General features: G+C 43.6%; 2 protein-coding genes across 2 annotated transcripts in view; one reads left to right on the top strand and one right to left on the bottom strand.

Moving 5' to 3' along the window:
- Positions 1-1699: 1699 nt before the first annotated feature.
- tmem167a (transmembrane protein 167A) lies at positions 1700-6829 on the bottom strand. The gene is made up of 4 exons (XM_083644745.1): positions 6778-6829; positions 5154-5263; positions 2423-2457; positions 1700-2294 (listed from the first exon to the last, which is right to left on the bottom strand). The coding sequence occupies exons 1-4, from the start codon at positions 6778-6780 to the stop codon at positions 2224-2226; spliced, it is 219 nt and encodes a 72-aa protein (XP_083500871.1). The 5' UTR covers positions 6781-6829; the 3' UTR covers positions 1700-2223.
- Positions 6830-6940: 111 nt separating this feature from the next.
- Positions 6941-27790, top strand: part of LOC310783082 (DNA repair protein XRCC4-like) — a 48399-nt gene continuing 27549 nt past the window's right edge. The window contains exons 1-3 of the mRNA XM_083643870.1: positions 6941-7040; positions 13312-13459; positions 15602-15795. Of these exons, the coding sequence (XP_083499996.1) occupies positions 13321-13459; positions 15602-15795 (333 nt within the window). The 5' untranslated portion in view covers positions 6941-7040; positions 13312-13320. The remainder of the gene's footprint in view (positions 7041-13311; positions 13460-15601; positions 15796-27790) is intronic.

The following is a 27790-nucleotide window of genomic DNA, read 5'->3' as shown; positions in this document are numbered from 1 at the left end:
GACGTGACCTCAGGTCTCCCCTATCAGTCCCCTTTCATCATCACCCAGGACATTAGCGTGGTCGGGTCCCTCCGGTCCAGCAGTATCTGTCCTCCTCGAGATAGAAGCAGATGACTGAGAGCCTCCTGCTCCTCTGTGTCTCCTCTGTCTGCGTCACTGCCTGATAATCACTGCATTACCGGCAGCCTGCGCTTGATCCTCTATCTCCACCGGGGGCGCGCCAAAACGGATGCACACACTAATACGGGATCCATGTTTCCTAACAAGGGCTGATGTGGGGGTGTTGGGATCTGAGCGGTCATCGTTGAGTAGAGTTATCAGAGGCAGGTGAACTATGTCGACAGGTCGTCTGCTTCATGTGAATGTTGCGTGCCAAGCGGGAGAGATTTGGGATTGTTACCATTTTGCAAATTAAGTGTCAATGATTTCTCCAGACAAAGCCATGATGCGATGGTAACATTTCCCTTGAATCAGTGTGTGTCAGCATTTGTTAAGATGTACTAAAATGGGAAAGACAGAATTGTGGCTCTCGACTTATGGCATGGGGCCTTAAGTTTAAATCAGATATACGAGTGTATGCTTGATTGAAAACTTGCTTTAAAAGCTCTCACGTACAGATGAACTAACTGAAGCTTGATAACGTAATACTTGGAATGATGTTGCCATATAATGTGGAATCGGGCCATTACTCCGCCCAAGGATACGTAGACTTCCCAGCCGTAAAAGTTAAAAATATATCTGAATAGGAAATGATGTATGCGTTAACATATTTTTTTCCAGTTTACTAAACTTCCGCCCAGTACTTCAAAGCACAATTGTCAAATTCCATTTTTGACTGTATTCTAACTGTGCTGCTTCTGGTACAGAAAGCTGTCTGGGACTGGACAGCAGACAGCAGCACTATTGTCTTGGAAGGGGCAGATAGCTGCGATGTCACGTTGTGTGACACGGTCAGCTGACAGTTCCTTTACAGTAAAACTCTGTGAAGAGGAGTGTTGACTGCGAGGTTACTGACAAGGTCATCACAAACTTGTCACTGTCCATCTCTCTCCGGAAAGAATCCTAAGGACTTGAGATATGACCTGCCTGGTGCAGCAGCTGTCAAAGAGGTTTCCCCCTCAGTGTTGTGTCATTTTACTATGACATCCTGTGATTCACTTTAATATGATCAATCAATATTTTTGTATTTTGAAGATCTTTCACTCTCTCCACTTCCAGCGTACAAGTGTTTTGAAGTCGTTGCATATCCCATACTTGTGTGGAAAAAAGTATTGAAAACCATTATTAATGACACTTTATCTTACAGTATGGTATTATTATAACACTGACTAAACCAGGTGACAACAGGGGCAAACTAGTAATCAAAAGCGTAAAGTTTAAATGACAAAATCAACCTTCTCAAACTGGATTTCCAAAAAAATGTTCTTTAATAAATAGTGCCAAGCTCTTTGAGGCCAGTATGTAAGACAATTAGACACCTGAAGGGTTGATACCATTTTTGTTTACTGTGTACTACGACAATCATTGTGAAATATAACAGGGCACGGGTTACGGAGAGACTGCTAAGATCATTTGCAATCACACCTCATTACAATTCAGTTTACAAACATGAGCTTCCTCGTCAATCAGATGACATTTGATTCTGAAGGTCCTTTCTCTGGGGAATTCCCAACAGATAAATACAAATGTGACAAACTGCAACGGGATAACAACCGGTTTAATTGAGAAAGTCCGTTTTTTTTAGCAACTGTTTGAAATGTTTTGGGCAAACTTCAGAGCACTTGATCCATCAAGTGACCACACAACATGAAGTTTTTCCTTACAGATTTAAACTACATGGCAGATAGCAGAGGAAGTATTGGCCCCACACACACATCTGTAGTAAACATTCCACACACACCCTACACACACACCCCACACACACACACACACACACACACACACACACACACACACACATGCACGCACGCACGCACGCACATTGAAGTCCCTGGAGGAAATCTAGACACACTCGAGTCTGGGGCTCTCTGCTCAGCTCACCCCTCCTCCCATGCAGACACATCTTCTCTCTCCATGGCTCTGGTGACTGGCGATGGCTCTCCTCTTTGTACATTATCCAAGTCTCCGCTGGAGCTTCTGTTGTGCTTCTCGGATCATATTGTCCGTGCCTTGTTGTCTGTTCATCATCATCCAATCGTTCCCTTTGCGTGGGTCTCTGGACTGCTACTGTACGAAGAGTATACTGAAAGCCATGATGATACAGCAGCAGGCCACCCAGGGGCTCTTCCTCTCACCTGAGGTAGACAGAGACATCAAGTGAAATTCAAGACTACATCTGTCAAAACAGCCTTGGTGACATTTGATCGAAAATCCAAATACATAAATAAATAAATAAATAAATAAATAAATAAGCATGGCTCACCTATTCTGGCACATTTCCAGAAGATCCCTAGAAGCCTAAAAGACAAAAAAAACAACAAAATGACAAACACAAACAGGCTTTTGACATGTTGGCTACTCCTGCTTTTCACCTTTGTCTACATGTATCCCAGTGTGTAAAAGTAAACTGTTCAAAGGCAGAAATCACTGTCCTGATAGGAGGCCCAGCAGAGTGATGTTGGGCTATTCTATGTTAAAAGTCGGGTGCTGTGTTGAGCTGCCCAAGGGGAAGGTAGGTGAGTGCTGCACCTCTGTTACCACAGACTGTGATCCACTGCCTATATGACCCAGGCAGCCATGACACATCCATCTCCATGTAATGGCTGTGGAATCTGACAGCTGAAGGCATTCCAGGGCACTTTTCTTGTGTGTCTGTCTGTGTGTCTGTGTGTGTGTGTGTGTGTGTGTATGTGTGTGTGTGTGTATGTGTGCCTGCGTGTGAATGTAACTGCTTCATAATTCTATACATGAAAGCCACGTCAACTTTCCAACTGACCAGAGGGTGTCAGCATTCCATTCCAAACTTTTTGTGTCCAGACAGGATAAGCTTGGCCTAAATACTAAATTTTCCCTCATTATTTAGTCTAGGCTTATTAGCTCAACTTTATTATGTACATAAAAACATTTAAGTACAAAAGATACAAGCTTTGAATCTGTTTGCCAATTAAACAGATACCAACACCAGAATTATTTATATGTGGCACCAAAACAACAACAATATTAGTCCATGTCTTAGTCAACAAGTCAATCAACAGGGAAAAATATGAAATCATCCTATCTGCCACTCACAGTCTTTGTGTGTTTGTCTGAGGACATCCCTCCCTCCTCACTCCAAAGGGGTGCGTGCGTGTGTGTGTGTGTGTGTGTGTGTTTTCTTGGGTTGCCTCAGACTTATTAGAGGTGAATCATGGGGCTTGTACATCCAAGAAAAATAATGACCCAATAATGATGAAAACATAAGCCTGACGCTACTTTACTAGCCTCAATGAAGAGTTCTTTATTAGTTGAAAGAATAAGCCAAGATGCTATAATGCCACTGAATTTCAGCATCCACACATATAACAAACCCAGCATCTCTATTACAGTTCAGTTTGTATTGGTCAATTCTGCCTTTAACTGGCAAAGTCAGAAAAGGAGACAGAATTCATGGCACTATTATGAAATACAGCTCATTTGTGTGTAACCTAACCATAATGGAGGCTGTACTAATATATGTTTTGAATCATAACCTTCAAGTCTGTAGGTATCAGGTACACTTAATTATGTTCACAAACATGGATTATAATGTCCAGGCCCATACGATTTAAGATGTGACTTTATTGCACCTGAAGATAAAACTCAATAAACCTCATTCAACTTCAGCTGGGACTCTTTTTCAAAGACATCTCTTCATTTTAGTTGCTTCTATCTTAGTCAGGCTATTGTATGGGAGAGATGTGACACACCAGACACTGCACTGCAAAAGCATCATCATTTAATATTGCCATGCTCATTTGCCAAGCATTATCATAGTAGGGTTGGCACGATGGACGATGGCATCGACCATCGTGATGGGCCGACCCCCCATCGACCTCTGAGCCTTCTACATCGGATCATCGTAATTAATTATCTGTTCGAATTAAAATTGTGCCGTCTTAATAATAAAAAAGGCCAAGTCCACTTACCGTAACACGCGCCGGCGGCATTAAACAAGCGCACCCAGTCCAGAGAAGCCCCCCGCTCCTCTCTACTGCTTATCTGAACTGGGTGCGCTGTTGCCGGGGTGTCCCCTGCGCGTGAGAAGTCGGCTGTGTTGTTGTGAAAACTTTTTAAGACAAAGAAGAAACTGCACGTTCTTTCCTGTTTTCAACCCAAAGTGAGTACAAGTCTTCAACTGTGAATTTACCTCGCCTGTTTCCAAAGTGAAAGTTGGAGTCGCTACTCGCTCCAGATACAGCAGCTGTGTTTCTCGAGCCATTTCTCCTCAACTCTCTCTCATTACATTAGGTTCAAAAGCCCACGCGAATCTAACGTTATATCAGCCAGTAATTCAGCCAGTTTTCTGCCAGCTAGTTTAAATTCAACACACACACACACACGTTGTTGGTGAGGATCTGTAACGTTAATGTTATTTGTTTTGCGCCGTTCAAATTGCTGGTAGTGACAGCCACTGCCCACTTCAGTCGCCTGGCTCTGAGCAGAGGCTAATAGCCTATCCAAGCCCGCTGGTATCATGTCCTGTTGTTAACGTGAACGCATGGCAGCGGCTAGCCAAATAGAATTACAGCAACGCAGCGACTTAATAAATAATTAATTATTCCCCCCACCCCCTCCCCATTGACGATGCCATCGCCCAACACGATGTTTCACTGTGAAACAATCACGATGGGTATTTATATGATATCGCACAACCCTATATCATACATTACCTTATGGAATATTTAGGATTTATTTAAATTACCGCCAAATGTATACTTTTAACAGCTTATTAAAGTGATTAAAACAAAAAACAAAAAATGTGCTGATTGGTGGATCAGCTGTACAATGAATTTAAGGGTGGGTGAGTTAAGTAACACTGAACTGCCAGATTTGGTTATGCAGTTTGATGTGACATTGTCTACCATACAAAGAGAGGAAGAAACACAATGGCATTGGGGAGATTTGTATGGTGGCCTGGCCATATTGTAACATATCTTATGTAATTTATACACTGTATATGATTGAACATAACATACCCAGTCTTGTTCTTGTCTAGCAGGCTGGGAGCCATAGCTCTGATGTAGGCACAGGTACAGATCAGCAGGAGAATCACCGTTAGCAGTGACTGGAAGTTGAAAATGGCCGACTGCAAGACGAGTGAAAGACAAGAGAGTGATACATTTAACATTTAGTACAGAATAGAGTATATTTTTATATTCAAAAATGTTTAGGAAGGAGCGCTTCATGGAATCAAAAAATTGTTTGTTTGAGGTGCTCTTTGGAAAGGGATACCTATAGGCTGAAGAAATACAAGAAACTCCAAGGCACTCTCATTTTAAAAGGTTAAAATGCCTTTATTTGCGTGGCAATGTCATAATAGACTTTAAGAAAATCTGTTTTTAAAGTCTATTATGAATGATATTGCCATCCATGCAAATAAAGGCATTTTAACCTTTTAAAATGAGAGTGCCTTGGAGTTTTTTGTATATTTTTATATTGTTTAGAGACAAACTCAGAGTCAAACTCATTTTGATTCACGGGCCACATCACATGCAACCCAATTTTGTCTCAAGTGGGCCAGACAAATAAAAGCAATGCATAATAACATAAATATTATAACAACACCTCCAAATGTTCCCATTTCTTTTAGTGTAAACAAGAATTACAGATACATTTTAAGAACACATTTTCACATAGGGTTATCTCAGCTATAGACCTATCAAACAAATTGTCAAATATACTGTCTGTAACTGTGCATTACACTTGACGCCAACTGTGCAATTCTCTATAGGGTACTGAAAATAGTTTACATCTAGTGATGAATACAGAAAACATGAATAATAGGCTACTTAATATTTAACTTGCTCCTAAAACCTGGTAGCTCTTAGCCTTCACAAATGCATCACTTTGGTTTGAAGGACTTCTCATTGCAATTTTTACACTTTGCAAAATCATCCTGTGGGCCGGATTGGACCCTCTGGTGGGTTTGGTTCTGGCCTTGGGCTGTATGTTTGACAACCCTTGTTTAGAATCTAAACAGTATAATCATCCCAGTGCAAGTAGTAAGAATCATTAAAACAAAAGGAATTGGACTCAGTGCGTTATTTGAGCTGAGCAGGGTCTTCAGAGAATAATAACTATCACAACACAATGTCACTTATGAACGTTATATTCAAGTCATTCCAAGCTTGCAATTAACCCTGTATGTAACCACATGTAGCCTAAAGTTACTCGCATAAATACAACACACACAAATGCATGCTTGCTACAAACTGTGGTTTAGCTAACCTACGTGGCACAGCAACACAGGGGGAACCCGATGTTTCTTCCTCGCGTAAGTAGCACCGATTTATTAAACGTAACGCGATCGCCTTCGTTATCAAGCGAAATAACACGGGAACTTGAAAGTGTTTAACGTTATGATTATCGAAAGTTGCAATTGATGTAATTTGATTAATTGGCTAAAGTTAGCGGTTAGCTAACGTTAGGTTAGCATTAGCTGCCGTGCTACTTCCCACCAATGTAACGTTACACATTAGCTATTGTTGAGCTAGTGTCATGCCGACACATTTGCCATTTAGACGTAAAAATGATGCCGCTCTAACGCTAAATAACCGATGTACAAGAGTTTGACAGATCAATCTGTAAAAACAACCTTACCATTTTTGTTGTTGCTCAAAGCCACATCACACTTCCTCCTCCTCCCTGGAACTTACGTAACGTAACGTAACGTTGCGTAGGCACGTAGGCACGCACGCACGCACGCACGCACGCACGCACGTCTCTGCACTTCCTGGCAGAGGTTGAAACAGACATTCGAGCTGTCAGACTCAGCGGATAAGAAGACAGCCAGAGCCCAGCACAAAGGTTTCAGTTTCATAAACAAAACACATCGAGTGGACAACGCAGTAGTTAGCGTCTATGTAAGTTATTACCCGCAATTCTGCAGAATAGGGGTTGTCAAGGTTTGACCAAAGATGCTGAAATGTAGCTAATTTAGCCAAAGAGACACAATACAAAACATGTCACCTTCAGCATTGAATAAATGTTACTGTGTGGAGTGTGTGCAATGTAGATAGTTAGACGAGTTTAGGCATAAACCTCGCCAACTGTGTTGTAGTAACCTATATGGAACCTTGAAGTTGGTACATGGTCGTTACAGTAGCCTATTAATATTCTTTACATAACAGGTTAACTACATGTAGTGATAGTTTACTAAACATCTGTAAAAAGGCCATGTGGGAGGTAAGGAAAGTGAGCATCTGTCTAGTTAGTATAATTTAAAGTGTATTGACAATGATGGAGCCTTTTCTTTCCTGCTGACGTTGGACTTAAATGTTTGTGGTCCACTTTTCTCACAGAGTTTTCACAATGGGGTCCCCTCCCTTCACCCATGTAACGGCAGCATCTTGATTGCATTTAAACCATGTTTCATAAATCCCTCGACCCCTCCATCCCAGACACTAGAGTGCAATTAATGTAGGAAGACTTTGGGATTGTAAACCACACATAAATTATCTTTTGCATATTTTGCAGCAAGAGGGCTGCGGATGGAACCTTGTGTGAAAGAAGAGGCTTTGTGTCTTTGGAATGGAGACTGGTTTATTGAGAAGCAGAGATGAGTGTGTCAACTTTCAAGAGACTTGTCTTCACCATGATGTAGGCTAATTAGTTTTATATTGCACTGACCAATTTAGGCTCAGTAAGTAACTGACCGACTATTTTAGTTGATCATATCTGAGATCAGGGTTTGATAATGCTGGCTTTCTCTGTATGGGAGAGAACATCAGGTCAAACCCCACACCAAAATCAGTTTAATGTTGCGTTGCTTATGAACAAACATGCATATCTTTTAAAACATGGCTTAAACAGTTGTTAAGTTCCACTGGTAAATTCAACATATCATCCACCAAACAGCATTTATTACAAAAACAAAATAACATTTTCATGCCAGGTCGGAGCAAGTTTTGATTGGAGGGAAAGTCCTATAACTATTGGAAGTGACTCTGCTCACCAGCTTTCTCTGATGTTTCCAGCCTTGGACAAATCAGGAGTTCTGCAAACTGCAGAGCATGCTGGGAATGCAAGTTAGGCTAATTACGGTACACTTGTGTTTGGCTAATGGGTGTGTTTGGCTAATGGCTATATTGTGCTAGGCCTGTGTATTATTAGGGAACCAGTAATCTGTGAGAAGCAGCACCTTGAATTTGTGACTGAGCTCATGTATCGATTCAGCCAGCTTCTCACAACTATAACTCATCCTATGTGGATATTAGAGACACTTAAAAATGACCTGTTACTGCTCAGTTGTATCCAGGGTGAGTGTGAGGTTGTAGGTAAACAGCTCAGGTCAAGAGGTCAAGCAAGCCTCACACGTTAGCAACATATGTTTTGCTTTTGACAAAATAATTTCCCTCTTGTCAAAATGAATGTTGTCTTTAATGTTTGAAAAGTGTGATATTCGTGTAGTCGTGTGTCCAGCACATCACGGCTCAAGCACTTCTGGGTTCCTTTTGACTATTAACCTGAACAAAATGACAAAAAAAAGTGTTTGGGGAGCTTTTCAGTTTGAAACGGATTGGGATTCTTTTGGTTTCCATTAGGAAAGTTGCAGCAGGCATATATGCATTGCAATGCATCTTTTAGTATGCACGACACGTGGAATCCATCAAAAAGCTTTGACCATATATTGAGGAAAACCAATGACAGTGATGTTTGATAAATGCTTGTGACTTGTCCCACGTTGCATCTCTCATTCCGATCTCAAATGCTTTAGCTCCCCTAAGGCGACAAGACATCTTTTCAGCTATATGGAGTTTAGGAAAGCTAGCATCAGCTGGTGATGAAAGGTAGTGCGGCTAGCGCCTTACATCTTGCGTTGTCATGACTGGAGCTTGACCCTGACCCAATAGCACTACATCACAAGCCAACCATCAAGAGTATCGCCACTCCACTGCTCTTTGGTTAAATTATATTTGTCTCCTCAAACCTTGTCTTTCTCTTGTGACATACATCAACGTTAGCTGACACTTTGTACAATTTCTGTCTGTGAAAATTTGATCATGCATGTTGTCAACCAATTTTAAACACTCTAGATACCTTCACTTTCAGATGTGACCAGCATTGTTGTAGTGCAGTGTGAGTCATTCTAACAGCTATTTGCCAAATATGAACTGTGTCTGCTTTTGAAATGGCTTGGATAAGCTAAATGTACAATGCCTGCAAAGATGAATGAACAAGCCTATGGCACGGCCTGCTGCTGTTCAGACAGACACTGGAATGTTTCCTTATTGGTTATGAAGAGTGGACTAGCCAAAGAGAGCTACTAATTCAACTTGAAACAATAATCAATATATTGGGAGAAAGCCAGAGGGGAAAGTGCAGTGAAAGGCAACCCATTACAGAGAGTTAAGTGCCATGTCTCTTCTCCTCAGTCTGTATGAAGTCTTCATTGAAGTCAAATGAGAGATAATTAGAGGCTATCTTCTCTTCTACACCAGTGAACATATATACTCTATATGTTAGGGTTAGGTTCTATATTATAGAGCATGTCTAGCTGTTTTCATGTGCCACCAAACTGAAGAGATATCAGTAGAGCACAACATTGATAGAGAACAGATAGTGCAATAAGAAACGAGAATAAAAGTTTAAGTTCTGTGTGAAGGGTGGAGGTGGAGCTTTGCATGTTGGTTTATGGACCCAGGGCTTGTGTAGCCTGGTATCCAGCTTCCAGCCCCATATGAAGGGCAGTTGTCACTCTTCATAACGAAGGATTCATTGGGGCTGGTTAGCAGGCTAGCGATTGTGTCTGTAAATCGGGGGAATCGGACAGAAGCGAACAGGAAGATTCCAGAATTGGCTTTGAAGGTCCTGCGTGCTGCTCCATTCCTGACAGACAGAGTGCTGTTTATTTAATTGGAGTGTCCTTCTGTCATTACCACAGGGTCATCGTCCCAGCAGAGCAGATGTTACAGTAACTAATGAGTAGCCGGGCTCACTTTATGAGGTTAAAGTTCAACTCTTCAGATCCCTCTTCTGCCTCGGCCCCTATAGCTCCAGCCACACCCTTCACCCGTTCTGGAGCGCAAAGGGTCAACTTTAATCTACTGCAACTATGGCTGTGTGTCTGTGTGTCTGTCTGTGTGTGTCTGTCTGTGTGTGTGTGTGTGTGTGTGTGTGTGTGTGTGTGTGTGTGTGTGTGTGTGTGTGTGTGTGTGTGTGTGTGTGTGTGTGTGTATATCTGTGTCTGTGTCTGTGTGTGTGTGTCTGTGTGTCTGTGTGTGTGTGTTGACCACCTGCTCTGTCCGCCTATTTGGAGGGAGGACAAGAAGAGAAAAAACGTGTGGCACACTCTCCGAAGGGGCTCATTTTCATTTTTTCCAACATGTCCAAATTGGCCAACTGCCAATTTAGCTGTCCTTTTCCCTCCGTCCCGACGCACACTTTGCCCTGTATTTAAGCAGGGAAGATGTCCAACTCACATCTCACTTCACGTAGAAACCCTACTCACGTGTTCTGCCCTGGACTTCAGCAAGTAAAAGTTTCTCGAGCTCTTTGAGAGGAACTTTCTTAATTACCCAGTCAACCGAAGTGGCATTTTAGGCACAGCTTCAGGGATCATCTTGTAATCTCTAGATGGACATCTAATTCAGTGGATCTTCTCAAACGTTTTCACGTCAAGGACCCCCTAATCTGACACAAATTAGACCACAGACCCCCATTTGATAATATTTGGTCCCAGGGTCCCCCATCTGATAAGACTTTAGCTTTTGTGATGACCCTCCCTCTCTCCTGGCCTTGGTCTTGCAGGAGCCTGGTGTTGGGGTCCTCCTTAGGCTGATTGGGTGCACCTGGGCCTGGTGCAATCATAGGCCTTTTTTCCACAGTAGCCATTTTGTGTCTAAAAGGCAGGGTAAACACAGGTGCAACCAAAACATTAATGCGGGCCCCAGCACTGGAACACCTAAATGGATTGGAAGTTGGAAACCCTCATTAATGTTTACGCTGCCTTTTAGATCCAAAATGGCTGCTGTGAAAAAGGTCAATAGAGAGGTCCAGTAACGAGTCCGGAAATCATCGATGCTAACAGCCCTGGTTCTTCACAGTTTTCACCTATGGGAGTTTTGAATGGGTTTTTGGCGCGATGCTTCTAATAAGCTCTGTGGGCAACGCTGGCTTAATCAAACGCGAACCAGATGGTAGTAACATCATCTTCACACATGAAGACCACTTTTATGAGTTTTGAAGCTTTTATGTGCCGTTAAAAGGGTGGCTAGCTAGCAAACGGCTAAATGGGACTACACTGTTGAGTCGATGGGGATATATACGTCAATAACGTCATCACTCAAAGGACGAACACGGAAATTCTCTTTCCCTCACCTGGTTCAGCCCCGTTCAGCCCGGGGTAATCAGTGCACACATCAACAAAAGTCCAGGTTGAGTGCTGACGTGACGTGGAAGCCTATGCGACAGTGTGTAGTTCTGGATTAGCTTAGCACAAGCTTTTTACTTCTAGGGCTCGCATTTACGCTTCAAAACTCATGAAAGTGGTCCTCATGTGTGAAGATTATCCCGCTGAACCTTGGTTCGCGTTTGATTAAACTTGCGTTGCCCACAGACCTTATTTGAAGCATCGCGCCAAAAACCCATTTAAAAATCCCATAGACAGAAACAGTGAAGAACCAGGAAGTTCGGGGCTTCCGCATTCAGCCTACAAAAATACGTCATCCCTGGAGCTCTCTATTGGGCTCAAGAACAGCTTTAGACCATGCAGTCTCTCCCCTTCCTCACCGATGCACCTTTTGTTCTGTTCGTTTGTTTAATGTAGTTTGTGTTGTCTAGTTATTTTCCCTTAGTTTTAGTTAATTTGGTAGATTGTTGTTTTTACTTTTACTTTGGTGTATGACTCCCCTCATTTGTTACTTCCTTGAGCCAGGTTGTAACATCTGAGGGGAGCCATACACCAAAGTAAAAGTAAAAAGAATCATTTATTAACTCAAACTAAGGGGAACATAACTAGACACCACAAACTACAAATGAACAGAACAAAAGGTGCATCTATGAGGAGGGAGAGAGACTGAATGGTCTGATGGTCTTCTTAACCCCAACGAGTGCACCGAGCCCAAGTGCACCCAATCAGCAACAACCCCAACACCAGGCTCCTGCAAGAGGGTTGTCACACTTGTAGAAGTTTTATTAAAGAAAGTGTATGAAACCCATCACCATAATAGTCTGTCATTGTGTTACTTATGGTTGGAATTCTAGTGAAAATAATTGATTCCCATTTTTGCTGGGGTCCCCAGCAAAAATGGGTTACCCCCTCAAGGACCCCTGGGGGTCCCCGGACCCCACTTTGAGAACCACTGATCTAATTGACCTGTTAACTGTAAATCCTTTGTTGGCAATGGACTGAACTTTAACTGCAATGAGTCAGATCCCTGAGGGCATGGTGACATTAGCATCTAGTATCCACAGTACGCATGGTAATGGATTGGATTGCCCAATACGCTCTGTCATCAGTGTAGTATTGGCAAATAATGGTTGATCTCAATCTTGTACACGGTTAAATTGGCCTTTCTAATTGTAAGAACATCTTTCCTATATATCTTTTGCTATACGTACATGATCAGAGATGACAGATTGATTTTATTGTTGTATTTTTCGATTTCTACTACTTTTTCTACTCAGAGAGCAATTACCTTGCTGGTGGTCAAGGAGCCTGTGGGTCTACTGAGTCATAGAGACCCCCATTCAAGACACCCCCACCCCATGAGGACTTTTATTACCAAATCTAAGCAATAAAACAATGGGGCACATTGATGCAACTGCTAAGATCAACATTTTCTTTCAACGCCAAAAGTCAAGATGTTTGGCTATTGGAGGGCCTTCTTTTGGAAAAAACAGACCCTACTACCAAATACTGACATTTGGCCCACAAAATATCTTGAGCACATAATCTGGGAAATGAGCGAAGTTTTACAAAAGGTCATTTTAGCACAGCCAAGATCTTGTCACTGTGTGCATGAGGTAAAGCACGTACGCACGCATGCACTCACTCACTCACGCACGCACGCACGCACGCACACACACACACACACACACACACACACACACACACACACATACATATACATACAACAATATTGCCACCTCTGAGTCTTTAAGTGTCTGTCTTTGCTTCTCTGCACATCTTAGGAGAGAGACATGAGTGGTTCCATCCGCCAGATCGCTCTGACCTCTGACCCAGGTACACCCTACTTCCTGCGAGTGGATTGGGCCAGAGACCTGGGTGCTGGGTTCACACTAGCTCTCAGCGATGGCAGCTCAGCCTGGATAGGAGAAGGTAGGGGCCACAGATATGCACACAAACACTAACAGACACAGGCACAGTTCTGTCATTATGAGCGTATTCACCTTATCATTTTGCCCATATCAGGAGGCTTCTGCATACGTCATTTTGTAATCGTCCTTCCGTTTTAGACCCGGAAGTAGATTACTCCCATACCTTTATCATTTTTAGACTTGCCAAAAAGCTGTTTTCAAGCAAAAAAACAACAACAGTTATAAAGTTTTAATATTCTTTCGGATGAGAACGTAACATCCAAATATGTGACCAGTTTATCAGAATAACGCCTATTTGGAAATTTTTTACGAGCAGTGACGAGCGCTGGCTGTGACCGGTCGGACTAGCTAGTATCTGTCAACCCAGCTGGCAGTGAGAACACTGTCGACGTGCTTAATTGACATAGCCGACATAGCCATCGGCTCCTCGCAGCAGTAACGCTATGAGCATGTAACTGAAGTTGGCCACACTCGCTGCAGTGTAGCTGCTGAATGTTGCCAAACTTCATTCATAGTTTCCGGTTTATCGATGTTTTCTACAATGCAACCGGCCGGCCGGCACGCTGAACCTGAAGAAGAAATACAATTCCGACATGGAAGAGAAAAAGTGGGCGTGGCAACCATTGGTGGCAACATTTAAGCAATATCACATGAGAGGGAGTGCGGTTGTTGGCTAATATTGGCACTGCTGTGATTCGGTCGCAGGCATGAGGCCGCAGGCCGAGTGCCGAAGATAATCACAGCAGTAAGTAAGGGATAATGTATATTGAGGCGGTGATTACGGGGGAAATAATGACCGACAGGTGAATGATTGAGCCCGACGTGCAGTAATCACCGCCTCAATATACATTATCCCGCTTAGAACACGGCCTACAACTACGGTAAATCATTCAATAATCTGACAAAAATAATTATTCAAATAGATTTTTTAATAGCGCTTTCAACGACAAAGCGGTTTCATTCGTAATTGGCACACAAGACACCACAGCTGCAACTGGTTGGCCTAATTAGTAGTGTTTGCTGACAAAAAGCTCTTATCAACTGATTAATCCAGGTGTGGCAGAGCAGCGGTCGGTTGTCGAGAAATAATGACCGGTGAATCTTGTTGATTGACCAATCAGAATCGAGTATTCAAGAGAGCCGTGTTCTAAAAGGTGAATATAGTCCCAATCACAAAAGGACATTTTAAACATTTATTATAAATCTGTAAGCATTTTGAAGGCCGTTTGTCACAATTATACCCACAATTGTAGGCTTATGTGTGCTACAGAGCCTCACATCATTCACTGCTGACCAGCCTCATCAGGCTGTCCATACTGTGCAGGCACCTGGACGAAGCCCATCTCATTATACTGTAACGATCGGTCCTTTACCCAGAGGGACAGCGATGACCTTGTCTCATCCTCCTCCTTCACTCCTGTACTGCAGCTTACAGGTGTACAAAGTGGATTAAGCCTTACAAGGCTTGTCTTTGTATGTGCAACTCAGTGTTGTGTGTGTGTGTGTGTGTGTGTGTGTGTGTGTGTGTGTGTGTGTGTGTGTGAGCGCGTGCTTGTGTGCGTGCATGTGTGCATGTGTGTGTGTGTGTGTGTGGTTGCATATGCACATACATGAGTATGCTTGCCCTGGAAGGACACCTGGAACATAACTGCTGCCTGGTCTTTCTATTGCTGTCCATCTGCGGAGCTGACAGGCAGAGATGGGCTTGTGACAGATCTGTGTGGGCTGTAGTGTGTACGGGCTTCTGGCTCTCGTGGGTTCCTGTGTTTGATGTGTTAATTGGGACCCTCAACCCTGTGAGCAGCTGTGCAACAGCTGATGACATTCTGCTCCGTCTCTCTGCATGCTTCCCTTCTACATTGTCCTTTCACCTGCATTCATGCATTACTGCATAGTTCATGTTTACCCCCCCCCTCTTCCCTACTGCTACGCAACCTACTGTTAAATGCTTTTTGGCTGCATGCTTAACTGGTAGTGGCTTAGTTGGTTGAGGGCAGATGATGTACCCGAACCGTCCTGGGTTTCGCTTTGTTGCATGCCATCTTCCTTGCTTGTTTCTCTCTATTTTTCAACTTTCAAATAAGTTCTTTCAAATCTTTCAAAAGCAAACATGATGTTTCACCAAAACCTCTTTTGTGTCCAGTTTCAGAAGATGAGGTGACAAGGGAAATAAACGACATGGGCGTCGAACGGGAGAGCTATGTCGAGGATCTTCATCAAGCCCTGACAGGAGGTGAAGGAGGAGGTGGAAGCAGAGGAGAAAAAGCGATGAATTCTTTCCAGCTCACTCCAGATCACTGTCGTCTCTCCTACGAGAAGATCTGCAAAGGCATCTCGGTGAGCAGCAGCACTGGCCGACGGCTTTCAGGGATCCATCATACAGTATCGAACATCTAGTCTGAGAAGCAACTGTTGAAGATGACCTTTGGAAAGTTGTCAGTCTCAGTCAAGTAGGACTAGTAAAGGGTCTATCTAGCCTTCAATTCCCTCTCACCACTCCTCATTCCCTGAGGATAAATGCATCTTAACAGCATACAACAAAATAGAAAGGAAGTCTAATGCTTTACAGGGGGGCGTTAAAAAGATAAGCTTTATAGTCTGTCTACATTGCAGGATTAGGAAGGCTGAGGTGTCTTCAGGCCACGGTTGTAAAAGCCACAAATAGGAATCGTGCAAAATTGAAAGTTTTGTCGTAGAAAAAAGGTGAGTGACAAAATGGCGCTAGCCTGCGTGAATAGAAACAGTCAAGTCCCCACGTTTAAGCACACCTCATGCTACATGTCACGCCACTTTACCACTGACCAAAGCTTCAAGTATTCAGACTGACATGCATGCTGTGCCAAGGCGGTCGTTAACAGTTAACAGTGATCTGCCCTGCAGCTTTGATGGAGTGCAAGTCTTGGCGCTCTCAGCAGAGTTGGGTTTGTGGGAGGATGCTTTTGCCTGTAGGGAGCAGGTCACTGGGGGTCCTGGGACCCTGTGCAGGTGGAGGAGGCCAGAGGGTGAAGGCCAGGGGTTTAGGAGCACCGTAGAGGCCGTAACACCCTGATTTATAGACAGAGCTGTCTCCATCTAACGAGAGTGTGACAACCCACCCCCCCTGGCTTTCTGGCTCTCTGTTAGGTGTGCCTGTGTGTGCGAGTGACAGTATCTGTGCATGTGTCTTCTTTTTCTTATCCCTTGTCCACGTCCACTCGGGGACTGTGATTGTCACCGTGTGCAACAGTACGTGTGTGGTAGACGCAGCTCGAACAATCTTGGGGGCCTGTTTGCATTAAATGCTAACTAACGACCACTCTTCGCTAACACCTGCTTCTTTTCCCCTCGCTCTCCCTCTTTCGTCTTTTTTTGAACATGTCACACACAGAAGTTGAAAAGTGGAACATATTTTCCCAGACAGATAATTTGAGGGTAGAGAAATGACCAAAAATGAGGCAAGTTTCCTTTGGGAGCAGAAGAAAGGCGGGGAGAGACAAAACAGGTGGTGAACTTAACCTGACATTAATATTTTATGAATATGACCCCAGAAGTTGTAATGATAAATGTAATTTGGGGTTTTGTTGTTAAACTGTTACTGAGCAGGTGTTTTAGATGAGTTAGTCAGACATTTACTCCTCCTTTATGTCAGTTTAAGTACCTCTCCATCATTGGTGGAAAAAGAAATATCCTAAGACACTTGCTAACGTGAAGAAAGACAGAAATAATGAGTTTGCAGGGCTTTCAAGCAAACAGATTTAACTTTAGACTGAAAGCAAAGTACATTTCTACTTTTTCTTTTGTGTAGGCTAGGTCTAATCGTAAGTTGAAGCCAGTCGACTTGATGTTTTCTACAAGCCTTAATTCTGCTTCATCATTCATTCAGGTGTTGTTGATGTTTAAGGTTGTGGATGCACATTGGGCCTGATCTCAGCACAGTACTAAGAACCACAACTGTCACACAAGAGCGAGGTGCAGCAATCTCATGTCCTTATAGCTTTCCCAGTTACCATGTCATCACAAAGCTTCTTCAGATTAGATAGGTAACATATGAAGTATGATTGTATGTTCATAAACGACTCGCATGGTTTCTAAATCATTTATGCTCCATTTTAATATTTGAACACCAGTCTTGTCTCTTCTGGTTTAGCATTTTTTCAGATAATTCAAGTGAAAGAGGGAGGGGACAGCAGTTAGTCCACCTACAGTGAAGTGACATTTTCAATTGTATGGATCAAATATGCAGGCTTTGTCCCCGAGCTTTGTCCAAGGGGAGGCGGAGGCCCATAGCCTCAGACTTTGAAAATCCCTGGTTTATATGATGTCTGGACTCTCGAGCATTCACTTTGTGCATGTGAGAACAGTGCCATAGGAACACGGGTACGCACTGAATAACTGTTAGAGGATGTCATGATGATGATGATGATGATGATGGATGATGGATGATGTCAGCGCTGTTGTCGATGATGATGTCACCGCTGATGATGATGATGCAAATGATGATGTAACCTAGGATGTCAACAGTGATGCCACAGTGATGATGTCATAATTGATGATAATGTCATCATTGATGATTTCACTAATGAAGTCACTCTTGACATAACTGTTGAAGGTAATGATGCCACCGTGATGATGTCATAATTGATGATGATGTCATCATTGATGATGTTACACCTGACATCTGATGTCACTGTTGAAGATTAGTGATTTCACTTATGATGTCATAGTGATGTCAAGAGTCAGCTCTGCCAGCTTCATGCTGTCAGATCGTAAACGGCCAGTCTACGTCGAGTCTTTACTCTTGATTGCTTGAAAATGTGGGTCCTGGTCCCGTCAAAGACCTCAAACTGTTGATATGATATGCTATAATTAAATATATATTTTCAAATTTTGAAAGACCATAACTTCAAAAGTCTGATTTTAATTAACCCTGGAGGGATGCAGCATCTTGTTGCTGATTGGCCCAGTGGGTGCCTGCATAATTTGTGGGGGACAGCATGCTGCTGACTGTGTGTTCACCATGTTTCCACTTGTTGACAGGATAACAGACTATTAACATACCAACAGAGCAAAAAACGAATTTGGAACACTCACTTGCACAAATACACAATTAGTGAGGCTGATATGGCCTACAGAGGCCGACAGAGAGCACACTGTGCAACCAAACAACACATACGGAGGGCATTTACAGTACATGCTATTTGTCCTCATCAATCTCTATTACTTATCTTGTTGGTTAACAGCGCAAACAGGGTGTGAAATACAACATTCTAATTTTTCTTTTTGGATCAAGTTTGTACAGATTTTTCCTCCCCAATTGTACTTGGCCAATTCCCCCTGCTGTCCTGGTCATTGCTCCACCCCTCTGCCGATCTGGGGAGAGTTGGAGATTAGCACATTCCTCCCTCCAATACATGTGGAGCATGATAGATAGATAGATAGATAGATAGATAGATAGATAGATAGATAGATAGATAGATAGATAGATAGATAGATAGAGATCAATATATAGATAGATAGATAGATAGATAGATAGATAGATAGATAGATAGATAGATAGATAGATAGATTATTTATTGTCCTCTTAGATGGGGGAGGGAGCACAAAGAAGAGGACAAGAGCATAAATAAGCAGAGATGGGACAAGTACACACATTCTTTACGTAAGTAGAAGTGCAGTTACTTGTGTAAAAAAGTACAAGTTCCTGTTAACAAGAACAGCACGCAACCTGATAAGTTCCTGCACCAGCCTTCCCGCACAGGCAGCCCAATTGAGTAGTAGGTTTTTTGAGCAGTATCTGCTGCTGGTGTCGGCCCCGGCTTCCAGGAGGATCCGGACACAGTCCAGGTGACCGTAGAACACGGCCCAGAAGAGAGGCATCACTGATGATGACATTACTCCCTGATGACCTCACTATTGCTTGAGTTACATCACTGATGACATCGCAATTACTCGAGTGACATCACTGAGGACATCACAATAGCGCCCAACAGGCATGCAAGTTTTTCGTGATGTCATTGCCCCGGAAATATGTTCCCCATTCATTTTCTCCATAGACATTTAGAAAAATCCTTATAACAAGTTTTAAGGCTGGAACCAAGCCAACGCGTGACCTACTGAATCGTGAGTGACCATAAAACATTTGGTTTGGCGCAAAAAAAAAAGAGGGGAGGTTGGGAGTATGGAGACTGGTGGTCTTATGCGATTTTGAGGAGTTTGTCTCTGTAGGCGACAGTGAGCATGGTGAAATGGCATGTGGAACAGTAGAGAATGATGCTGCTGTACAGGAGGGGGGAGTGGGTGTGTGTGTGTGTGGAGAGCCTCTGTAGTGTTGACAACGTCTATGGATATCGGTGGTACGTTGGTCAAAGCTGAGTTTATTGTCCAGGGTGATTCCAAGGTATTTGAAGCTCTCCATAATCTCTACTGTTTCATTGTTGATGTAAATGAGGCAGTGGGGGGGGGGGGGGGCGCTGGCTTTATGCGGACATTGATAAGGAGTTCCTTTGTCTGGCAGACATTGAGGTGTAGGTGGTTATCTGTATGTCACTGAGTGAAGTGGGAGATGGACTGTTGATATGCAGTGACTGAGTTATTGTCCTTAAGGAGTGAAAGTATGGCTGTGTTGTCTGAATATTTGAAGTATTTTGTGATTTGGTGGGGGGGGGGGGCTAAGACAGTCATTGGTGTAATACAGAAATGGGCCTCAGAGCCTTGGGGGGCTCCAGTGTTGATGATGATGATGATGATGATGATGATGGTTGGTGATGTGGTGGTGCCCACCCTGACGTTTTGCTGTCTGTCACTGAGGAAACTGAATCCATCAGATGAGGAGAGGGTGGACAGAGAGACAGTGAAGTGTGTTTGTCATCACATATCATTGGATGGTATTAACCCATTGATACCTGATGCAGCATTTGTGTGTGTATCCCTTTAAGACCGCGAACCGCGTCATACGCCGTTTGCGGTCTTAAAGGGATACACACACAAATGCTGCATCAGGTATCAATGGGTTAAAGGCAATGCTGATATCCAGAATCCACAACATACAGTGCTAGTGGTCTTTAAACAAGGGAATTGTGTCCAGTCAAGCATGTTTCATGCAGGCTACTTGGTTGCTACTGTGTTGATCTTTACTCCATTGTTAAGATTTAGCCTGCCCTTTTTCCAAGTAGACACATTAAGACACTGTAATTGTAAAAGAACAAAATATATAATAACTAGTAGAGAAAAGGATGGTCTTACTTGTGTTAGGCCTACTTAGCATTTTCCTTTTCTGCTGAAGGTGATTTAGTATCTTTCACTGGATTCAAGAAAGCACAACAGTGATGCCAATGTCTGTAGGATTGCAAGAAATGCCTTTAAAATTAGTAAATGTTTCCGGGGGAGGGCTCCCAGCCCCCTGACCTTAAGTCACCCCCCCCCCCCCCCCCCAAGTTTGAGACACAATTACCACTGAATAACATTTCCTAACATTAAGGTTTGCAGGACAGCAGAAGATGTGGATATCTACAAATTGATGGCGAAGAGTGTGGCGCAATATATGAGATCCAATATCAGTGTGTGTGGGAGTCAATGTGGCATGAAGCCCATAGTGAGAGGCCATCTCTTTTCCTGTAGGTGCCATTTCACGAAGCGCCATCTCATTAAGCGTTACCTGACTGACTGACTGACCTGAATCTGCCTGTGCCGTCGCAAAAAATGTCCCTTGGTCAAGCTATTATTTGGGCATCACTGGTCTTGGCTTATAATTTATCTCCCAATGCTCTTTTCAGGAGAGCTCCAATCCAGGCAAATGGGGATTGTGATTGTTGATGTTTGTGGTGAAGTGAGACGGCAGGATTCTGGATGCGTCTGGGTGGATCAATGTGACATTTATTCCATGTTTTTTTTCTTTGTCAAACAGAACTTATGTTTCACTGGGGACTCGCAGCAGAGATCTGCAACATCGCCAGAGTTGATTTATACGGATCAAATCATCCCCTTGTGTGTGTGTGTGTGTGTGTGTGTGTGTGTGTGTGTGTGTGTGTGTGTGTGTGTGTGTGTGTGTGTGTGTGTGTGTGTGTGTGTGTGTGTGTGTGTGTGTGTGTGTTGTATCCAGGCTCATAGATAAACTGGAGAGAAGTTTATGTTTTATTTACTTTATTTATTTAATTGGTGTGCATCTTAATAACCAGCAGAGGTTTGTGAGCCATCAGGCATCGATTTACATCTACATATGTTCTGCTTGTCTCTGTGCTTGTTGTTCTGGTGCCTCCTTTGTTTTTCCCAGTCCTCAGTCTGTCAGGCCTGGGCCAGTGGGCCCAAAAACCTCACTGCTGGTGGTTGCTAAAAATCTAGTGAAAAAAGGTTTTTGGTGAGTTTTAAACCAGCTCTTGATTTTCCCAAGCATCCTTTTTTTTATCCTTTTTGTGGCTCCTCATCTGAAAACTCATCAGATGATCAGGAGACATGTTTTGTGCCCATATAGTTTGGCAGCTGCTCCAAACTATTTTTTAAAGTTCTCCTCATGTAACCCATGTTTAGGCTGTTGCCGCTCGTGTGGTCTTGCTGCCTCTTTTGATTGTCTCCACAAAATCCCTCAATCTCTTTGTAAAAAACGTTACCCAAGGACTCGATCTCCCACAATCCTCCACACTGCCCACTTGAACTTTCTGTGCATTCGATTATAACGGAGGTGGGAAGTTCCTAGTCCTAGTCGGAAACCCGGATATGATTTCTCAACCCCTAGTTGCTCCCAGTTTGTCATTTGATGTAATTTCAACATGGCCACCTACATCGTACTGTATATGGTGGAAAAAACAAGATTGTATGAATTAAAAAAATATGTTTGACACATCAGAGACCAATCAGCATACAGTATTTGGTTAAAGCCATACAATTAAACGTTGATGTTGTTATTACAGTACCTGTTAGCTGTCTAATAGCTTTATTTATTTATTTATTTATTTAAGATCCCCATTAACCACTGCCTCAAGCAGTGATTATTCTTGATAAGCTGATGCTATAGCATCCATGGTTTCCCGACTTGTAGCTCGGACGCACGTGCTGTAGGTCGGAGATGACACGTTTGCCTTCTTCCCACCTCCGACCTTAAAGGAATGCAGCATTGACCCCACTTCACCTCAAATACACACCTGCAGACAATAAGGATGTGCCCACTGCCCACAGCTAACTTTGTCCTTTACCTAAAGGTTGTGTTCCCACAGCTAACTATTACCTTAACATTCCCGCTACCTTTGAATTGTGTGCGTAACATGACAAAATGTAAGTAGTAAATGTAAGTACTCTAAATCCTTTTGGATTGTATCCCGATTCCCACACACACCTTACACTGGATTGTATCCCACCCACCCACCCACACACAGACACACACAGACACACACACGCACGCATGCACGCACACGCACACACACACACACACACACACATGCACACACCTTACGCTGGATTGTATCACAAACACACACACACACACACACACACGCACGCACACACCTTATGGATTGTATCCCACACACACCTTAAACTGGATTGCCTCACACCTTTAATTTCCCACACTTCCCTGCTCACCCTAAACCAACAAATAAATACACATTGAAATATAACAAAAAGAGAATTACCGAGTGCTCACTTTATAGCCTCCAGGAGGATGCGAGGTGCTCTTGAAGTTAAATAACAACTTGAATCAAACGGAAAGCCTCTTGACTTACTTCAGGCACTCTCACACAGAGCCAGGATTAAAGTTAAAATTCCTTTAATATAATTTAGGGGCAAATGTTAAAAGTTGGTTTTTGGACTTTTAACACTTTGATATTCCCTAAATCAGGGGTGCCCAATAGGTAGATCTCGGGCCATCAATAAGTAGCACGCCAAAGAAATCCAAAATGTATTATTTTTTATTTTTAATGCAAAAACCTAATCCCACTTATGTATAGCTATCTCAGTATATACAGTATTTAACATTATAACACGAATAAATAATGTTAAATAAATAACAATACTGTTAAAATGTGGTAAATATGTACTTCGGGGGACAAGGGGAAAAGAAGTAGCTCGCAACTGGTTTTATTTTTTGTAAGTAGCTCTCATCCTAAAAAAATTATGGCCAGGGGTTCCCAAACTTTTTGGGGCCAGGGACCCCTTACAGGGGAGAGAATCGTAACACTGATTAAGCATGCATACTACCACATTTGTAGGTCACTCTTAGATGCCATTGAAACCATTTGTATTCTAAAACTGTTCAACCTAAATACACATTTCAATATGAATCATGCTAACACCACACAACAAGGGGTAATATTATTCAAATTGCATTTGGACTCGACTTGACAGCATTTATAGCCTACTCTTCAAATAATGTGTGATCACTGGACAGGCGATCTGTCAATCACGCCCCAAAACAGTCTTTTCTTTCATCTATTTTACTTGAAATGGGACCATAATTTATAAAATGAACACCGGAGTCACCCCCTGCAGGCCATTTGGCGGAATGCAGGTTTAAGTTACTTCCAAATTGCAATGGCCTCACAAACGGAGCTCCCAGCTAGGCCCACTGGTCTCACCGGATGATTCTGCTCCTCTGCCCTGCTCTGTCTGCTGTTTTAAAGGCATCAGGAATAACCCCAGTCTCAAGGGATGTATTAATGATTTTCACAGCAGAGATTGAAACTTGAAAATGTTCTTAAAATGTAGTGGGGACATGGTGAAGAGAGCAGGCGGAATATTTACTCTGTATTACAGGCTGATAATATAGCAGCTTGCTCTGGATGGATTTAGGACGCATAGGCTGATGAAGACAGCAGCCCAGACCCCCCCGGTGTGATCGAGCCGATTTGCTGGTGGATGCTAATGCGGAAGTGCTCTGGGCAAGAGGAGCGTCACATCATGGAGTCATACGCCGTGGGCTGATTGAGGTTTATGCAAATTCCGGAATGATGGGTTATGCAGATTGTCAGGACATGGGCTGACTGAAGTTTAAGCAGGATGCAGGGATAATGGGTTGAGCAAGTTGTCAGGACGTGGGCTGACTTGTCAGGACGTGGGCTGACTGAGGTTAAGCAATGGCAAGGACGCTTATGGGGTTATATGCAAATTGCCCGGCATGGGCACCAAACGGGGATTGGGAGAGAAGACCACTACAATCTTATTAAGTTCTGCAACAGAAGAACTAGAAAATGCGCTCATGGAGCTTTGACTTTTACAAGGTTATATACTGCACAGCCTGAAGGCCTGTTGTCCCTTCCTCAGTCCTCTCTTGTTTCGCTCCACTGCTGCCTGAGCACGACCATCATCCTCTGCATCATCCTCTTCCTCAGCTCTGGTTTGGCAGGCACTAGTTCATACATCTCTTGTTTGGTATTGTTCTCCCTGTTGCCAAACTCTTGGCGTAGATCTTTGCTGCTCATGGGTCACCTAATGGCAAATGCCTGATCACCTTTTTTTTCCCAGTCTACTGAGGAATGCCCAGAGGAGCTCTGCTTAAGAATCTCAGGCTGCATTCTGGCTCATGTGATAAAGTGTAGCTAGGCACCAGACCTAGTCAATTCTGACAGTGTGTTAAAACCCTGGTGGTGGGATTCTCTGTCTTTCTCCTTAGATCCTTTTAGCAACCTTTGCCTTTTCCTCTTTCATGTCCCCACATGAGTTTGTTTTCTCAGTTTGAGTCATCATTTGCCGACTCCTCCAGCCTCTCCCTCTCTGTTCATCTGCCTTTCTGGCACCCTCTGGCTCAGATGTTGTTTCTCCTCCTTCAGAGCCTCTGTGTTCTTCTTAGAAGGCCAGTCCATGATCCTCCATCCTCGGTCCTCCTCTCATCTCTGTACTGCCCGAGCACGCCCATCCCCCTCTCCCTCGGCTCTGGCTTGGCACGCAGCACTTCATAAATCTCTTGTTTTGAAACCTTCTCACTGATGTCGAACTCTTGGAAAGTCTCTGAAATGATCTTCACTGTTAACCTGATGGCCATGATCTGTGTGTGTGCGTGTGTGTGTGCGTGCATGTGTTTTTTATATAGTTCATCTTTATACAGTATTCTCTCCAAATAATCCTTCTTTCATGTCTTCCCTACAGAGCTGCTGCCTGACCTCTACAAGGCTGTAGGTTTTTGTCCATACTCTCATTTTCTTGCCATCTTGTCATTCACTCCAGCAGGCTTCTGTTCAGGTGTTCTTTCTCAATCTTCAATTTGCATCAAACAACAACAAGAACAACAACAATAACAACAACTTGTATAGCACCATTCATACACATCATGCAGCTCTAAGGGCCCAATCTTCCCAACGGCGGTAATTTTGCGTTAGCGCCCGTTTTGCACTGGAATAGCGCCGCGCAAAGCCCTAATTGTGGGCATGTCGGCCCGCTGCGCTTCACGTCATCTCGGCGCACATCTCCGTATAGGCCACTGAGAGTAGACTCAGTTCTCAGTCTCTATCTGCTTCGGGACTAGAGTGACAGAGAGAAAGAGGGAGAGAGAAAAGATAGCCTAGATGGGGAGAGGGAGAGAGTCAGAGAGAGAGAGAGGGGGGAGAGAACGAGAGAGGGAAGAGAGAATTGGAGGATGAACCAGTTCGGATTCGTAACGAAACTTGATGCTTTTGTAATTAGTAGCCTTTTAATTAGTCGTTTCGCTCATATAGGCTATATGCTATAACATACACATTTAAAATTATTAGTTTCTTTAATAGGGTGGGGATGTGTGAGATTTTATTTCAATAGCCTATACCAGAATTGTCCACTCGGGCTAAGCTATTGTTGCATGGTGCAATGGTGCAGGGAGAGAGGTTACTGTATACTATCAATGGTTACTGTATAGCCTACTGGCCGGTGTTGTGTCAGAAAGTGATTTGCTGCCAGAAACTGATTTCGATCCGCGGGACCACGGACAGCGCTGCCTCGGCAGTGCCTCTACCCACCCTGTGCACCGACCCCCCCCCCCCCCCCCCCCCCGGCCTGCCTACCCGGCCCAGCTCACACCTTATCCGGGAAGACCCCCCTTCAGGACACGGCACACTAGCCGAACACAAAGCACCCCTCCCCGCGCTACACACAGTCTCCCGCCCTGCCAGACCCTCGTTCCCCTGGTAATCCAATTCAAAACGCAAATCACTTTTTCGCACAAAACCATGACAAACGAATTCTCATTGAAGGTGTGTTTTTTTCTGCAGTGTAGGTTAGTTGAAAATCAACGTGGCATTGGAGGGAAGTGTGTCCACGCGCGAGCCATGCGTAATGGGCCTATCCAAGCGAGGATTTCCTGCACTGCGCCGGAGAATGCTGTCTGTGCTCAGGCATACGCCTGGCGTAGTGGGGTTGTTTGCGCTAAGACCAGCTATTTGCTGGCGTTAAAATTGAGAGCACCCAAGGCCTCTTTTTCTAACACATTGCGCTGGAACGCCTATTTTGGAACGGGCAACGCCCAAACCTCTCTTTGCGCTCGGCACATACCAACGGTATCTTCCCCACATCGCTAAATGACACTTGCGCGAGACACATGATAGGCTAGAGGCCCACCGACACGCCTGGGCCACGCCTACACCTGTGTCATCCCAGCGCATTGCGCGAAACTTGACGGTGGAGGCAGATGATAGCTTAAGACGCTGGGAAGATAGCAATAAGAGGCGCGCAAATGCAGCGCAAACAATGGCGCCGTACGAAGATAGGGCCCTATGTGCTTTACATCAATAGAGACACTGCATTCTGCATCTCCATTCACTTCCATACACCTGCATCATTTTCCTTGAATTAAACATAGCTAAAAGCTGTTGTGTGGTGGGCTGCGCAGACAACAAATGTAGAAAATCGCCAATCAAAGTTTTTTTGTACTCCAGAGCAAAACAAGGAAGCCATTGAGAAAAATGTGGATCTAGCTGTCAAGGAAGTAAGTTGGAGTGTTCATCTTCCGTATATATTATCTTTGTGTGCAACATGTGACATAGGAGAACGCCAGGATTGGGGGGGGAGTTTTTGTTTCCCCCCGTTTTGTGTCACAGTGTCTCTATAGAAGGCAGATAAGACATCAGATAACAAGCTAAAATTCACATGAAAGAACGAGCAAAATGCATTCTTTCCCCCTGTCCTTCCGGATTCTACTCATGATCCAATATTTACGTCAGATCTCACTGCCTAAAGCAGGCGAGAATCCTAAATTAGATTCTCCTCTTGGTCAGAAACCTCACCATCCACAGAAGATGAGAATCATACAGGCTATCATACAGGTTAAAGCAATTTTTCTGGGTTAGGAAGGGCAGTAATATTTCTAAGATGAAAGAATGCTGTTCTGTTCACCTTGTTTATATGGGAATTAAAACTTTGATCACAATATAAGATAACACGCAGGGTGGTTACTTCTGATTTG

The sequence above is a fragment of the Poromitra crassiceps genome (assembly GCF_964638095.1).
Source record: "Poromitra crassiceps genome assembly, chromosome: 10".
In the NCBI taxonomy this organism is placed as follows: domain Eukaryota; kingdom Metazoa; phylum Chordata; class Actinopteri; order Beryciformes; family Melamphaidae; genus Poromitra; species Poromitra crassiceps.
Note: the sequence above shows the minus strand (reverse complement) of the source record. Positions and strands in the feature narration are given on the sequence as shown.